Source organism: Oncorhynchus gorbuscha, linkage group LG11 (assembly GCF_021184085.1).
Source record: "Oncorhynchus gorbuscha isolate QuinsamMale2020 ecotype Even-year linkage group LG11, OgorEven_v1.0, whole genome shotgun sequence".
Taxonomy (NCBI): domain Eukaryota; kingdom Metazoa; phylum Chordata; class Actinopteri; order Salmoniformes; family Salmonidae; genus Oncorhynchus; species Oncorhynchus gorbuscha.
In genome coordinates, this window is record NC_060183.1 from 1594528 (window position 1) to 1612249 (window position 17722).

Below are 17722 nucleotides of genomic sequence, written 5' to 3' on the forward strand. Positions count from 1 at the left end.
ACCATTACGGGTACCTAGACCTAGTACCATTACGGGTACCTAGACCTAGTACCATTATGGGTACCTAGACCTAGTACCATTATGGGTACCTAGACCTAGTACCATTATGGGTACCTAGACCTAGTACCATTATGGGTACCTAGACCTAGTACCATTATGGGTACCTAGACCTAGTACCATTATGGGTACCTAGACCTAGTACCATTATGGGTACCTAGACCTAGTACCATTATGGGTACCTAGACCTAGTACCATTATGGGTACCTAGACCTAGTACCATTATGGGTACCTAGACCTAGTACCATTATGGGTACCTAGACCTAGTACCATTATGGGTACCTAGACCTAGTACCATTATGGGTACCTAGACCTAGTACCATTATGGGTACCTAGACCTAGTACCATTATGGGTACCTAGACCTAGTACCATTATGGGTACCTAGACCTAGTACCATTATGGGTACCTAGACCTAGTACCATTATGGGTACCTAGACCTAGTACCATTATGGGTACCTAGACCTAGTACCATTATGGGTACCTAGACCTAGTACCATTATGGGTACCTAGACCTAGTACCATTATGGGTACCTAGACCTAGTACCATTATGGGTACCTAGACCTAGTACCATTATGGGTACCTAGACCTAGTACCATTATGGGTACCTAGACCTAGTACCATTATGGGTACCTAGACCTAGTACCATTATGGGTACCTAGACCTAGTACCATTATGGGTACCTAGACCTAGTACCATTATGGGTACCTAGACCTAGTACCATTATGGGTACCTAGACCTAGTACCATTATGGGTACCTAGACCTAGTACCATTATGGGTACCTAGACCTAGTACCATTATGGGTACCTAGACCTAGTACCATTATGGGTACCTAGACCTAGTACCATTATGGGTACCTAGACCTAGTACCATTATGGGTACCTAGACCTAGTACCATTATGGGTACCTAGTACCATTATGGGTACCTAGTACCGTTATGGGTACCTAGTACCGTTATGGGTACCTAGTACCGTTATGGGTACCTAGTACCGTTATGGGTACCTAGTACCGTTATGGGTACCTAGTACCGTTATGGGTACCTAGTACCGTTATGGGTACCTAGTACCGTTATGGGTACCTAGTACCGTTATGGGTACCTAGTACCGTTATGGGTACCTAGTACCGTTATGGGTACCTAGTACCGTTATGGGTACCTAGTACCGTTATGGGTACCTAGTACCGTTATGGGTACCTAGTACCGTTATGGGTACCTAGTACCGTTATGGGTACCTAGTACCGTTACGGGTACCTAGTACCGTTACGGGTACCTAGTACCGTTACGGGTACCTAGTACCGTTACGGGTACCTAGTACCGTTACGGGTACCTAGTACCGTTACGGGTACCTAGTACCGTTACGGGTACCTAGTACCGTTACGGGTACCTAAGTGACTACTTTTGACCAGGGCCATATCAAGGGAATAGGGTTCCAATTGGAATTCAGGCCCATATCCACCAGGCCCCCATATCCACCAGGACCCCATATCCACCAGGACCCCATATCCACCAGGACCCCATATCCACCAGGACCCCATATCCACCAGGACCCCATATCCACCAGGCCCCCATATCCACCAGGACCCCATATCCACCAGGCCCCCATATCCACCAGGACCCCATATCCACCAGGACCCCATATCCACCAGGACCCCATATCCACCAGGACCCCATATCCACCAGGACCCCATATCCACCAGGACCCCATATCCACCAGGCCCTTCTGTGTACATCTGTTCTTCTAGGTTTAGATTTGTTCAGCAGGTCATCAAGTAAGAATGTCTCTGTACCGTTGTATACCTGTTGTATGCATGTGGCGAATTAACTTTGAAATATGAAACTAGATTGGTAGATGGACAGACGGACGGACAGATGGGAGAGATAAATCTCTTTTGATTCAAGCTAAACTATCTTTCCCCTACAGCTCCAGTCAGTGGAGGAGACCCTGTTAGAGGTCAGGGATCAGCTGTCCCACTCTGGGGTCGTGAACTCTGATCTGGCTGTGCCCCTGTTTGACTTACTGCTCCGTGTGGCCCTGGCCGAGGTCTGCTCCAGTCCCGAACCCCAGGAGGACAAGGCTGAGAGGGTGAGTTGTGTCTGGGGAGAGAGGAGCAAGGGCACTGTGTGGTGTGGAGGGCGACTAAGGAATTAACTAACTAACTAGTGGAGGAGACTGGTTTTCAGGCTAGGTAGAGGGACTAGTGGTCAGGGAGGAGGACTAGTGGTCAGGGAGGAGGACTAGTGGTCAGGGAGGAGGACTAGTGGTCAGGGAGGAGGACTAGTGGTCAGGGAGGAGGACTAGTGGTCAGGGAGGAGGACTAGTGGTCAGGGAGGAGGACTAGTGGTCAGGGAGGAGGACTAGTGGTCAGGGAGGAGGACTAGTGGTCAGGACTAGTGGTCGGGACTAGTGGTCGGGACTAGTGGTCGGGACTAGTGGTCGGGACTAGTGGTCGGGACTAGTGGTCGGGACTAGTGGTCGGGACTAGTGGTCGGGACTAGTGGTCGGGACTAGTGGTCGGGACTAGTGGTCGGGACTAGTGGTCGGGACTAGTGGTCGGGACTAGTGGTCGGGACTAGTGGTCGGGACTAGTGGTCGGGACTAGTGGTCAGGGAGGAGGGACTAGTGGTCAGGGAGGAGGGACTAGTGGTCAGGGAGGAGGGACTAGTGGTCAGGGAGGAGGAGGGACTAGTGGTCAGGGAGGAGGAGGGACTAGTGGTCAGGGAGGAGGAGGGACTAGTGGTCAGGGAGGAGGAGGGACTAGTGGTGTGGGAGGAGGAGGGACTAGTGGTCTGGGAGGAGGAGGGACTAGTGGTCTGGGAGGAGGAGGGACTAGTGGTCTGGGAGGAGGAGGGACTAGTGGTCTGGGAGGAGGAGGGACTAGTGGTCAGGGAGGAGGAGGGACTAGTGGTCAGGGAGGAGGAGGGACTAGTGGTCAGGGAGGAGGAGGGACTAGTGGTCAGGGAGGAGGAGGGACTAGTGGTCAGGGAGGAGGAGGGACTAGTGGTCAGGGAGGAGGAGGGACTAGTGGTCTGGGAGGAGGAGGGACTAGTGGTCTGGGAGGAGGAGGGACTAGTGGTCTGGGAGGAGGAGGGACTAGTGGTCTGGGAGGAGGAGGGACTAGTGGTCTGGGAGGAGGAGGGACTAGTGGTCTGGGAGGAGGAGGGACTAGTGGTCTGGGAGGAGGAGGGACTAGTGGTCTGGGAGGAGGAGGGACTAGTGGTCTGGGAGGAGGAGGGACTAGTGGTCTGGGAGGAGGAGGGACTAGTGGTCTGGGAGGAGGAGGGACTAGTGGTCTGGGAGGAGGAGGGACTAGTGGTCTGGGAGGAGGGACTAGTGGTCTGGGAGGAGGAGGGACTAGTGGTCTGGGAGGAGGAGGGACTAGTGGTCTGGGAGGAGGAGGGACTAGTGGTCTGGGAGGAGGAGGGACTAGTGGTCTGGGAGGAGGAGGGACTAGTGGTCTGGGAGGAGGAGGGACTAGTGGTCTGGGAGGAGGAGGGACTAGTGGTCTGGGAGGAGGAGGGACTAGTGGTCTGGGAGGAGGAGGGACTAGTGGTCTGGGAGGAGGAGGGACTAGTGGTCTGGGAGGAGGAGGGACTAGTGGTCTGGGAGGAGGAGGGACTAGTGGTCTGGGAGGAGGAGGGACTAGTGGTCTGGGAGGAGGAGGGACTAGTGGTCTGGGAGGAGGAGGGACTAGTGGTCTGGGAGGAGGAGGGACTAGTGGTCTGGGAGGAGGAGGGACTAGTGGTCTGGGAGGAGGAGGGACTAGTGGTCTGGGAGGAGGAGGGACTAGTGGTCTGGGAGGAGGAGGGACTAGTGGTCTGGGAGGAGGAGGGACTAGTGGTCTGGGAGGAGGAGGGACTAGTGGTCTGGGAGGAGGAGGACCAGTGGTCAGGCTAGGGAGGGGGACTAGTGGTCAGGCTAGGGAGGGGGACTAGTGGTCAGGGAGGGGGACTAGTGGTCAGGGAGGGGGACTAGTGGTCAGGGAGGGGGACTAGTTTTGACTAGAGCCCGTAGAGCTTTTTGGCCCAAGTCAGTCCACTAGGTAATACAGGTAATATTATAGGTATATAATTATATTATATTATAATATAGGTAATATTCCCTCACGTTAATACTCTGTTGCTGCTTGGCACTGGGTCCTCTCCTCTATTCGATTTGATCAGCTCCTCTGTCCTCTTCCATGCGTTTACAGGGTTGGATACCAAAATAAATGTTTAAAGTGATAAACACTAATTAAATTAGTTGTGCAATACATTTTCTAGATAAAGGATAAGTACCATGTTTTTCAATGTGTGCATGTTTTTGTCCTCTGACAATGATTCAGATATCAAAACTCTTCGTCAGTAGGGAACACTTGTGCTTTGAGGCTATTGAGGAGAGGACTGTCTTCTGTTTGCCTTCTAACGAATTGACACCCGAATGCTTCTTTAAATACTTTTCCCCCTGTTTTTTCATGACCAGCTCTGAAACCAGGTTGCATAGCGGAGAAGGTACGGTGAGATTCGAAATAGTCGGTAATCTGTTTGTTAACTTGGCTTTCAAAGACCTTAGAAAGGCAGTGTCGTATAGATTTAGGTCTGTTGCAGTTTGGGTCAAGAGTGTCTCCCCCTTTGAAGAAGGGGATTTACCGCAGCTGCTTTACAATCTATGGGAATCTCAGACGACACGAAAGAGAGGCTAGTAATAGGGGTTGCAACATTTTCTGAAGATAATTTTAGATAGAGAGGGTCTAGATTGTCTAGCCCGGCTGATTTGTAGGGGTCCAGATTGTCTAGCTCGGCTGATTTGTAGGGGTCCAGATTGTCTAGCCCCGGCTGATTTGTAGGGGTCCAGATTGTCTAGCTCGGCTGATTTGTAGGGGTCCAGATTTTGCAGCTCTTTTGCAGAAGCGGGGAGGTTTGGGTGAAGGTGAAGCGGGGAGGTTTGGGTGAAGGTGAAGCGGGGAGGTTTGGGTGAAGGTGAAGCGGGGAGGTTTGGGTGAAGGTGAAGCGGGGAGGTTTGGGTGGAGGTGAAGCGGGGAGGTTTGGGTGGAGGTGAAGCGGGGCGGTTTGGGTGGAGGTGAAGCGGGGCGGTTTGGGTGGAGGTGAAGCGGGGCGGTTTGGGTGGAGGTGAAGCGGGGCGGTTTGGGTGGAGGTGAAGCGGGGCGGTTTGGGTGGAGGTGAAGCGGGGCGGTTTGGGTGGAGGTGAAGCGGGGCGGTTTGGGTGGAGGTGAAGCGGGCGGTTTGGGTGGAGGTGAAGCGGGGCGGTTTGGGTGGAGGTGAAGGGGCGGTTTGGGTGGAGGTGAAGCGGGGCGGTTTGGGTGGAGGTGAAGCGGGGCGGTTTGGGTGGAGGTGAAGCGGGGAGGTTTGGGTGGAGGAGAAGCGGGGAGGTTTGGGTGGAGGAGAAGCTTTAATAATTATTAAAGTAGTTGGCGATATCAATGGGTTTTGTGATGAAGGAGCCATCTGATTTAATAAATGATGGAGCTGAGTTTGCCTTTTTTGCCAAAATTGTATAAGGTGGTCCAAAGCTTTTGACAGGCATTTTTTATATAATTTATCTTTGTGTAATACTATATTAAACTCTAAATGTTTTAAATTCACCTTTGGTCTCATGGTGAAATCCCTGAGCAGTTTCCTTCCTCTCTGCCAACTGGGTTAAGGGCGCCTGTATCTTTGCAGTGACTGGGTGTATTGATACACCATCTGAAGTGTAATGAATAACTTCACCATGCTCAAAGGGATATTCAATGTCAGCTTTTTTCTTTTTTTACCCAATAGGTAACCTTGTTTGTGAGGCATTGTAGAACCTCCCTCCCTGGTCTTTGTGGTTGAATCTCTGAGATTCACTGCCCGACCAAGGGCCCAAACAGACAATTGTGTGGGACACAGAGATGAGTTAGTCCTAAAGAAACACTATTATTGCACACAGTGAGTCCATCAAACTTATTATCTGACTTATTTAGCAATATTCCTGATCTTATTGAGGCTTGGCATAACGAAGGAGTTGAATACTCCTGGTCTTATTGAGGCTTGGCATAACGAAGGAGTTGAATACTCCTGGTCTTATTGAGGCTTGGCATAACAAAGGAGTTGAATACTCCTGGTCTTATTGAGGCTTGGCATAACGAAGGAGTTGAATACTCCTGGTCTTATTGAGGCTTGGCATAACGAAGGAGTTGAATACTCCTGGTCTTATTGAGGCTTGGCATAACGAAGGAGTTGAATACTCCTGATCTTATTGAGGCTTGGCATAACGAAGGAGTTGAATACTCCTGATCTTATTGAGGCTTGGCATAACGAAGGAGTTGAATACTCCTGATCTTATTGAGGCTTGGCATAACGAAGGAGTTGAATACTCCTGGTCTTATTGAGGCTTGGCATAACGAAGGAGTTGAATACTCCTGGTCTTATTGAGGCTTGGCATAACGAAGGAGTTGAATACTCCTGGTCTTATTGAGGCTTGGCATAACGAAGGAGTTGAATACTCCTGATCTTATTTAGTTAATATTATATAATATAGTAGACTAGGTAACTGTTCTTAATGAGTTAACCTACTAACTCTGTAATATAGTAGACTAGGTAACTGTTCTTAATGAGTTAATATTATAATATAGTAGACTAGGTAACTGTTCTTAATGAGTTAATATTATAATATAGTAGACTAGGTAACTGTTCTTAATGAGTTAACCTACTAACTCTGTAATATAGTAGACTAGGTAACTGTACTTAATGAGTTAATATTATAATATAGTAGACTAGGTAACTGTTCTTAATGAGTTAACCAACTAACTCTGTAATATAGTAGACTAAGTAACTGTTCTTAATGAGTTAATATTATAATATAGTAGACTAGGTAACTGTTCTTAATGAGTTAACCAACTAACTCTGTAATATAGTAGACTAGGTAACTGTTAATGAGTTAACCTACTAACTCTGTAATATAGTAGACTAGGTAACTGTTCTTAATGAGTTAATATTATAATATAGTAGACTAGGTAACTGTTCTTAATGAGTTAATATTATAATATAGTAGACTAGGTAACTGTTCTTAATGAGTTAACCTACTAACTCTGTAATATAGTAGACTAGGTAACTGTTCTTAATGAGTTAATATTATCATATAGTAGACTAGATAACTGTTCTTAATGAGTTAACCTACTAACTCTGTAATATAGTAGACTAGGTAACTGTTCTTAATGAGTTAATATTATAATATAGTAGACTAGGTAACTGTTCTTAATGAGTTAATATTATAATATAGTAGACTAGGTAACTGTTCTTAATGAGTTAACCAACTAACTCTGTAATATAGTAGACTAGGTAACTGTTCTTAATGAGTTAACCAACTAACTCGGTAATATAGTAGACTAGGTAACTGTTCTTAATGAGTTAATATTATAATATAGTAGACTAGGTAACTGTTCTTAATGAGTTAATATTATAATATAGTAGACTAGGTAACTGTTATTAATGAGTTAATATTATAATATAGTGGACTAGGTAACTGTTCTTAATGAGTTAACCAACTAACTCTGTAATATAGTAGACTAGGTAACTGTACTTAATGAGTTAATATTATAATATAGTAGACTAGGTAACTGTTCTTAATGAGTTAATATTATAATATAGTAGACTAGGTAACTGTTCTTAATGAGTTAACCTACTAACTCTGTAATATAGTAGACTAAGTAACTGTTCTTAATGAGTTAATATTATAATATAGTAGACTAGGTAACTGTTCTTAATGAGTTAACCTACTAACTCTGTAATATAGTAGACTAGGTAACTGTTAATGAGTTAACCTACTAACTCTGTAATATAGTAGACTAGGTAACTGTTCTTAATGAGTTAATATTATAATATAGTAGACTAGGTAACTGTTCTTAATGAGTTAATATTATAATATAGTAGACTAGGTAACTGTTCTTAATGAGTTAACCAACTAAATCTGTAATATAGTAGACTAGGTAACTGTTCTTAATGAGTTAATATTATAATATAGTGGACTTGGTAACTGTTCTTAATGAGTTAATATTATAATATAGTAGACTAGGTAACTGTTCTTAATGAGTTAACCTACTAACTCTGTAATATAGTAGACTAGGTAACTGTTCTTAATGAGTTAATATTATAATATAGTAGACTAGGTAACTGTTCTTAATGAGTTAATATTATAATATAGTAGACTAGGTAACTGTTCTTAATGAGTTAATATTATAATATAGTAGACTAGGTAACTGTTCTTAATGAGTTAATATTATAATATAGTAGACTAGGTAACTGTTCTTAATGAGTTAATATTATAATATAGTAGACTAGGTAACTGTTCTTAATGAGTTAATATTATAATATAGTAGACTAGGTAACTGTTCTTAATGAGTTAATATTATAATATAGTAGACTAGGTAACTGTTCTTAATGAGTTAATATTATAATATAGTAGACTAGGTAACTGTTCTTAATGAGTTAATATTATAATATAGTAGACTAGGTAACTGTTCTTAATGAGTTAATATTATAATATAGTAGACTAGGTAACTGTTCTTAATGAGTTAATATTATAATATAGTAGACTAGGTAACTGTTCTTAATGAGTTAATATTATAATATAGTAGACTAGGTAACTGTTCTTAATGAGTTAATATTATAATATAGTAGACTAGGTAACTGTTCTTAATGAGTTAATATTATAATATAGTAGACTAGGTAACTGTTCTTAATGAGTTAATATTATAATATAGTAGACTAGGTAACTGTTCTTAATGAGTTAACCTACTAACTCTGTAATATAGTAGACTAGGTAACTGTACTTAATGAGTTAATATTATAATTTAGTGGACTAGGTAACTGTTCTTAATGAGTTAACCTACTAACTCTGTAATATAGTAGACTAGGTAACTGTTCTTAATGAGTTAATATTATAATATAGTAGACTAGGTAACTGTTCTTAATGAGTTAATATTATAATATAGTAGACTAGGTAACTGTTCTTAATGAGTTAATATTATAATATAGTAGACTAGGTAACTGTTCTTAATGAGTTAATATTATAATATAGTAGACTAGGTAACTGTTCTTAATGAGTTAATATTATAATATAGTAGACTAGGTAACTGTTCTTAATGAGTTAACCTACTAACTCTGTAATATAGTAGACTAGGTAACTGTACTTAATGAGTTAATATTATAATTTAGTGGACTAGGTAACTGTTCTTAATGAGTTAACCTACTAACTCTGTAATATAGTAGACTAGGTAACTGTTCTTAATGAGTTAATATTATAATATAGTAGACTAGGTAACTGTTCTTAATGAGTTAATATTATCATATAGTAGACTAGGTAACTGTTCTTAATTAGTTAATATTATAATATAGTAGACTAGGTAACTGTTCTTAATGAGTTAACCTACTAACTCTGTAATATAGTAGACTAGGTAACTGTACTTAATGAGTTAATATTATAATTTAGTAGACTAGGTAACTGTTCTTAATGAGTTAACCTACTAACTCTGTAATATAGTAGACTAGGTAACTGTTCTTAATGAGTTAATATTATAATATAGTAGACTAGGTAACTGTTCTTAATGAGTTAATATTATCATATAGTAGACTAGGTAACTGTTCTTAATGAGTTAATATTATAATATAGTAGACTAGGTAACTGTTCTTAATGAGTTAACCTACTAACTCTGTAATATAGTAGACTAGGTAACTGTTCTTAATGAGTTAATATTATAATATAGTAGACTAGGTAACTGTTCTTAATGAGTTAATATTATAATATAGTAGACTAGATAACTGTTCTTAATGAGTTAACCTACTAACTCTGTAATATAATAATATATGCCATTTAGCAGACGCTTTTATCCAAAGCGACTTACAGTCATGTGTGCATACATTTTACGTATGGGTGGTCCCGGGAATCGAACCCACTACCCTGGCGTTACAAGCGCCATGCTCTACCAACTGAGCTACAGAAGGACCACAATATAGTAGACTAGGTAACTGTTCTTAATGAGTTAATATTATAATATAGTGGACTAGGTAACTGTTCTTAATGAGTTAATATTATAATATAGTGGACTAGGTAACTGTTCTTAATGAGTTAATATTATCATATAGTGGACTAGGTAACTGTTCTTAATGAGTTAATATTATAATATAGTGGACTAGGTAACTGTTCTTAATGAGTTAACCTACTAACTCTGTAATATAGTAGACTAGGTAACTGTTCTTAATGAGTTAATATTATAATATAGTAGACTAGGTAACTGTTCTTAATGAGTTAATATTATAATATAGTGGACTAGGTAACTGTTCTTAATGAGTTAATATTATAATATAGTAGACTAGGTAACTGTTCTTAATGAGTTAATATTATAATATAGTAGACTAGGTAACTGTTCTTAATGAGTTAATATTATAATATAGTAGACTAGGTAACTGTTCTTAATGAGTTAACCTACTAACTCTGTAATATAGTGGGTCGCTGTTCCAGGTTTAGTGTTATGATGGAATGGAAGGATATGTTGTCTTTATTAGCACCTGAAATCCAGAAGGCCGTCTAGGCTAGTTTACTGTTCCCATCAGGCATACAAATGATGAACAGTTAGCTAATCGGTCCTTCCTCTCTCTCTCTCTGTGTGTGTGTACAGCAGACTAACAGCACCTCCGGGTGGTCTAGCTAGTCAGCTGATACAAGGAGGTCTTATGACCTGAAATCTCTTTATTATTGGTCTGTTTCTTGAAAACGTTGTTGTTTTCCCGTTGTTAATAACAGTACAGACATTAAGAGTGTTGCTTGAATAAAAGTCTTTTAGCTTTCGTAATTTTTTGACGTGACTGATGGGTAATTAGTACATTCCACGGAGAAACCTGACCGTTCTGGAACATGGGTAAGAAATGTCTGTGTTAGCCCAGCGTTAGCACAGCTTCTGTACTGTACAGCATTCTTTATGTTACTCTTTACTCTTCTGGCTCTGGTGATGGAGTTAACCAGAGACAACTTTATCTGACTTTTATAAACTTCTTCTCCCTCTACTCTCCCTGTACTCCCTCTCCCTCACTCTACTCTCCCACTACTCTGTCTCTCTCCCTCTATTCTCTCATCTGTCTCTTCTCTCGATTCTCGCTCTCTCTTCTCTCCTTCTACTCCCTTTTCTCTCCCTCTACTCTCTATTCTCTCTACTCTCCCTCGACTCTACTTTCTCTCTACTCTCCCTCGACTCTACTTTCTCTCTACTTTCTCTCTACTCTCTATTCTCTCCCTCTACTCTCTATTCTCTCTCTCTATTCTCTCCCTCTATTCTCTATTCTCTCTCTCTATTCTCTCCCTCTACTCTCTCCTCTCTCTATTCTCTCTATTCTCTCCCTCTGCTCTCTATTCTCTCTACTTTTCCTCTTCCTCTCATTTTCTCTTTTCCTCTTCCTCTCATTTTCTCCCTCCCTCTCATTTTCTCCCTCTCTCTCCCTCTCTCCCTTTACTCATTGTCTCTCTATCCCTTTCTCCCTCTCCCCCTATTTCTCTCTCTCCCTCTCTCCCTCTAGAAGTTAGCAGTGTGTGTGGAGAGTGTGGTCCCGGCGGGGGATCTATCTGAGGCTGAGGAGGGAGACGAGGTGCAGGGGTGTGGTGAGGCTCCAGTGCTGGGGGAGGAGGAGGGATACGAAGCAGACAGCGAGAGCAACCCAGAGGACATGGCCAAGCAGGAAGAAGGTAAGAGGGCCTAACACACACACACATTCGCCGGTAGTAAACAATGTCATGCACACACCGACACGCATACACAGTGGCACCTACTCACACACACACACAGTGGCACCTACTCACACACACACACAGTGGCACCTACTCACACACACACACAGTGGCACCTACTCACACACACACACAGTGGCACCTACTCACACACACACACAGTGGCACCTACTCACACACACACACACACAGTGGCACCTACTCACACACACACACACACAGTGGCACCTACTCACACACACACACAGTGGCACCTACTCACTCACACACACACACAGTTGCACAGGGCAAGATTAGCTGAAATCTAATGAGGGAACATTAGATAAACCCTCTCAAAGTTGCACTGCTAATTGATGGGGAATCGTTGCCTCCTCGTCCTTCTGCAGCTCGCCTGCATTCAGTGTGTCAGAGTGCACTCTGGGTCCTTGGTAAATTCAGAGCGCTGTCAGATTGTCTGTTGGTAAATTCAGAGCTCTGTCAGATTGTCTGTTGGTAAATTCAGAGCGCTGTCAGATTGTTGGTAAATTCAGAGCGTTGACAGATTGTCTGTTGGTAAATTCAGAGCGTTGACAGATTGTCTGTTGGTAAATTCAGAGCGTTGACAGATTGTCTGTTGGTAAATTCAGAGCGTTGACAGATTGTCTGTTGGTAAATTTAGAGCGTTGACAGATTGTCTGTTGGTAAATTCAGAGCGTTGACAGATTGTCTGTTGGTAAATTCAGAGCGTTGACAGATTGTCTGTTGGTAAATTCAGAGCGTTGACAGATTGTCTGTTGGTAAATTCAGAGCGTTGACAGATTGTCTGTTGGTAAATTCAGAGCGTTGACAGATTGTCTGTTGGTAAATTCAGAGCGTTGACAGATTGTCTGTTGGTAAATTCTGAGCGTTGACAGATTGTCTGTTGGTAAATTCAGAGCGTTGACAGATTGTCTGTTGGTAAATTCAGAGCGTTGACAGATTGTCTGTTGGTAAATTCAGAGCGTTGACAGATTGTTGGTAAATTCAGAGCGTTGACAGATTGTCTGTTGGTAAATTCAGAGCGTTCAGAGCCCACTGCACCATTCATACTCTCTGGCTGAGGAGTCGGGTTGATCTGATCCTCATAATGCCAGTCGAGTGCTAACGTTGGTTAGCTTGCTAGCTACTTCCAGACGCAAATGAGAGAAGGCTTCACTCTGACCATTTTACTCGCCCTAGCAGAGCTGGTCAAGTTATCCAGAGTGTTGGTGACTAACTGTGCTGCTGGCAACAATTTAATTCATATTTTAATGCCGATGTTTACTGACACCGGCCATATTAAACACGTTTACTGACACCGGCCATATTAAACACGTTTACTGACACCGGCACGTTAAACATATTAAACACGTTTACTGACACCGGCCATATTAAACACGTTTACTGACACCGCCATATTAAACACGTTTACTGACACCGATATTAAACACGTTTACTGACACGCCATGTTAAACACGTGACACCGCCATATTAAACACGTTTACTGACACCGGCCATATTAAACACGTTTACTGACACCGGCCATATTAAACACGTTTACTGACACCGACACCGGCCATATTAAACACGTTTACTGACACCGGCCATATTAAACACGTTTACTGACACCGCCATATTAAACACGTTTTACTGACACCGCCATACTTTGACCGGCCATATTAAACACGTTTACTGACACCGGCCATATTAAACACGTTTACTGACACCGGCCATATTAAACAGGTTTACTGACACCGCCATATTAAACACGTTTACACACGCCATATTAAACACGTTTACTGACACCGATTAAACACGTTTACTGACACCGGCCATATTAAACACGTTTACTGACACCGCCATATTAAACACGTTTACTGACACCGGCCATATTAAACACGTTTACTGACACCGCCATAACACGTTTACTGACACCGGCCATACCGTTTACTGACACCCATATTAAACACGTTTACTGACACCGGCCATATTAAACACGTTTACTGACACCGGCCATATTAAACACGTTTACTGACACCCATATTAAACACGCCATGTTAAACACTGACACCGGCCATTTAAACTGTTTACACCGCCATGTTAAACCGTTTACTGACACATGTTAAACACGTTTACTGACACCGCCATGTTAAACACGTTTACTGACACCGGCCATATTAAACGTTTACTGGCTGACACCGCCATGTTAAACACGTTTACTGACACCGGCCATATTAAACACGTTTACTGACACCGGCCATATTAAACACGTTTACTGACACCGGCCATATTAAACACGTTTACTGACACCGGCCATATTAAACACGTTTACTGACACGGCCATATTAAACACGTTTACTGACACCGGCCATATTAAACACGTTTACTGACACCGGCCATATTAAACACGTTTACTGACACCGGCCATATTAAACACGTTTACTGACACCGCCATATTAAACACGTTTACTGACACCGCCATATTAAACACGTTTACTGACACCGGCCATATTAAACACGTTTACTGACACCGGCCATATTAAACACGTTTACTGACACCGCCATGTTAAACACGTTTACTGACACCGGCCATGTTAAACACGTTTACTGACACCGGCCATATTAAACACGTTTACTGACACCGGCCATATTAAACACGTTTACTGACACCGGCCATATTAAACACGTTTACTGACACCGGCCATATTAAACACGTTTACTGACACCGGCCATATTAAACACGTTTACTGACACCGGCCATATTAAACACGTTTACTGACACCGGCCATATTAAACACGTTTACTGACACCGCCATATTAAACACGTTTACTGACACCGGCCATATTAAACACGTTTACTGACACCGGCCATATTAAACACGTTTACTGACACCGCCATATTAAACACGTTTACTGACACCGGCCATATTAAACACGTTTACTGACACCGGCCATATTAAACACGTTTACTGACACCGGCCATATTAAACACGTTTACTGACACCGGCCATATTACAATTTACTGACACCGCCATATTAAACACGTTTACTGACACCGCCATATTAAACACGTTTACTGACACCGCCATATTAAACACGTTACTGACACCGGCCATATTAAACACGTTTACTGACACCGGCCATATTAAACACGTTTACTGACACCGCCATATTAAACACGTTTACTGACACCGGCCATATTAAACACGTTTACTGACACCGGCCATATTAAACACGTTTACTGACACCGGCCATATTAAACAGGTTTACTGACACCGGCCATATTAAACACGTATTAAACACGTTTACTGACACCGGCCATATTAAACAGGTTTACTGACACCGCCATATTAAACATATTAAACACGTTTACTGACACCGGCCATATTAAACAGGTTTACTGACACCGGCCATATTAAACACGTTTACTGACACATATTAAACAGGTTTACTGACCCATATTAAACACGTTTACTGACACCGCCATATTAAACACGTTTACTGACACCGGCCATATTAAACACGTTTACTGACACCGCCATATTAAACACGTTTACTGACACCGGCCATATTAAACACGTTTACTGACACCGGCCATATTAAACACGTTTACTGACACCGGCCATATTAAACAGGTTTACTGACACCGCCATATTAAACAGGTTTACTGACGTTTACTGACACCGCCATATTAAACACGTTTACTGACACCGGCCATATTAAACACGTTTACTGACACCGCCATATTAAACACGTTTACTGACACCGCCATGTTAAACACGTTTACTGACACCGCCATGTTAAACACGTTTACTGACACCGGCCATGTTAAACACGTTTACTGACACCGCCATGTTAAACACGTTTACTGACACCGCCATATTAAACAGGTTTACTGACACCGCCATATTAAACAGGTTTACTGACACCGCCATATTAAACACGTACTGACACCGCCATATTAAACACGTTTACTGACACCGCCATATTAAACACGTTTACTGACACCGCCATATTAAACACGACTGACACCGCCATATTAAACACGTTTACTGACACCGGCCATATTAAACACGCTTACTGACACCGCCATATTAAACACGTTTACTGACACCGCCATATTAAACACGTTTACTGACACCGCCATATTAAACACGCCACCGCCATATTAAACACGTTTACTGACACCGCCATATTAAACACGTTTACTGACACCGCCATATTAAACACGTTTACTGACACCGCCATATTAAACACGTTTACTGACACCGCCATATTAAACACGTTTACTGACACCGCCATGTTAAACACGCTTACTGACACCGCCATATTAAACAGGTTTACTGACACCGCCATTAAACACGACTGACACCGGCCATATTAAACACGTTTACTGACACCGCCATATTAAACACGTTTACTGATCACCGCCATATTAAACGTTTACTGACACCGCCATATTAAACACGTTTACTGACACCGCCATATTAAACACGTTTAAACACGTGACACCGCCATGTTAAACACGTTTACTGACACCGCCATGTTAAACACGTTTACTGACACCGCCATGTTAAACACGTTTACTGACACCGCCATATTAAACACGTTTACTGACACCGCCATATTAAACAGGTTTACTGACACCGCCATATTAAACAGGTTTACTGACACCGCCATATTAAACACGTTTACTGACACCGGCCATGTTAAACATGTTTACTGACACCGGCCATATTAAACAGGTTTACTGACACCGGCCATATTAAACGGGTGTTGAGCGTCCAGGAATTCATCAGTTATTCTACGCTCTGGCAGAACAAGTCTCTGAAATCGGAGATCATTTACGAACACAAGAGATATTGATCACAGTCGTTCAAGTTCAGCATAGCTTGGTAGGACTAATGTTGGGTAGGTTAGGACCCCTGGACTACTGTGGGGGAGGTTAGAACCCCTGGACTACTGTGGGGGAGGTTAGAACCCCTGGACTACTGTGGGGGAGGTTAGAACCCCTGGACTACTGTGGGGGAGGTTAGAACCCCTGGACTACTGTGGGGAGGTTAGAACCCCTGGACTACTGTGGGGGAGGTTAGAACCCTGGACTACTGTGGGGAGGTTAGAACCCCTGGACTACTGTGGGGGAGGTTAGAACCCCTGGACTACTGTGGGGGAGGTTAGAACCCCTGGACTACTGTGGGGGAGGTTAGAACCCCTGGACTACTGTGGGGGAGGTTAGAACCCCTGGACTACTGTGGGGGAGGTTAGAACCCCTGGACTACTGTGGGGAGGTTAGAACCCTGGACTACTGTGGGGGAGGTTAGAACCCCTGGACTACTGTGGGGAACCCCTGGACTACTGTGGGGAGGTTAGAACCCCTGGACTACTGTGGGGGAGGTTAGAACCCCTGGACTACTGTGGGGAGGTTAGAACCCCTGGACTACTGTGGGGGAGGTTAGAACCCTGGACTACTGTGGGGAGGTTAGAACCCCTGGACTACTGTGGGGGAGGTTAGAACCCCTGGACTACTGTGGGGAGGTTAGAACCCTGGACTACTGTGGGGGAGGTTAGAACCCCTGGACTACTGTGGGGGAGGTTAGAACCCCTGGACTACTGTGGGGGTTAGGTTAGAACCCCTGGACTACTGTGGGGAGGTTAGAACCCCTGGACTACTGTGGGGGAGGTTAGAACCCCTGGACTACTGTGGGGAGGTTAGAACCCCTGGACTACTGTGGGGGAGGTTAGAACCCCTGGACTACTGTGGGGGAGGTTAGAACCCTGGACTACTGTGGGGAGGTTAGAACCCTGGACTACTGTGGGGGAGGTTAGAACCCCTGGACTACTGTGGGGGAGGTTAGAACCCCTGGACTACTGTGGGGGAGGTTAGAACCCCTGGACTACTGTGGGGAGGTTAGAACCCTGGACTACTGTGGGGGAGG

General features: G+C 43.5%; 1 protein-coding gene across 1 annotated transcript in view; it reads left to right on the forward strand.

Moving 5' to 3' along the window:
• Nucleotides 1-17722, forward strand: part of lyst (lysosomal trafficking regulator) — a 245382-nt gene that overhangs the window by 78755 nt on the left and 148905 nt on the right. The window contains 2 exon segments of the mRNA XM_046368397.1: nt 1977-2138; nt 11582-11747. Of these exon segments, the coding sequence (XP_046224353.1) occupies nt 1977-2138; nt 11582-11747 (328 nt within the window).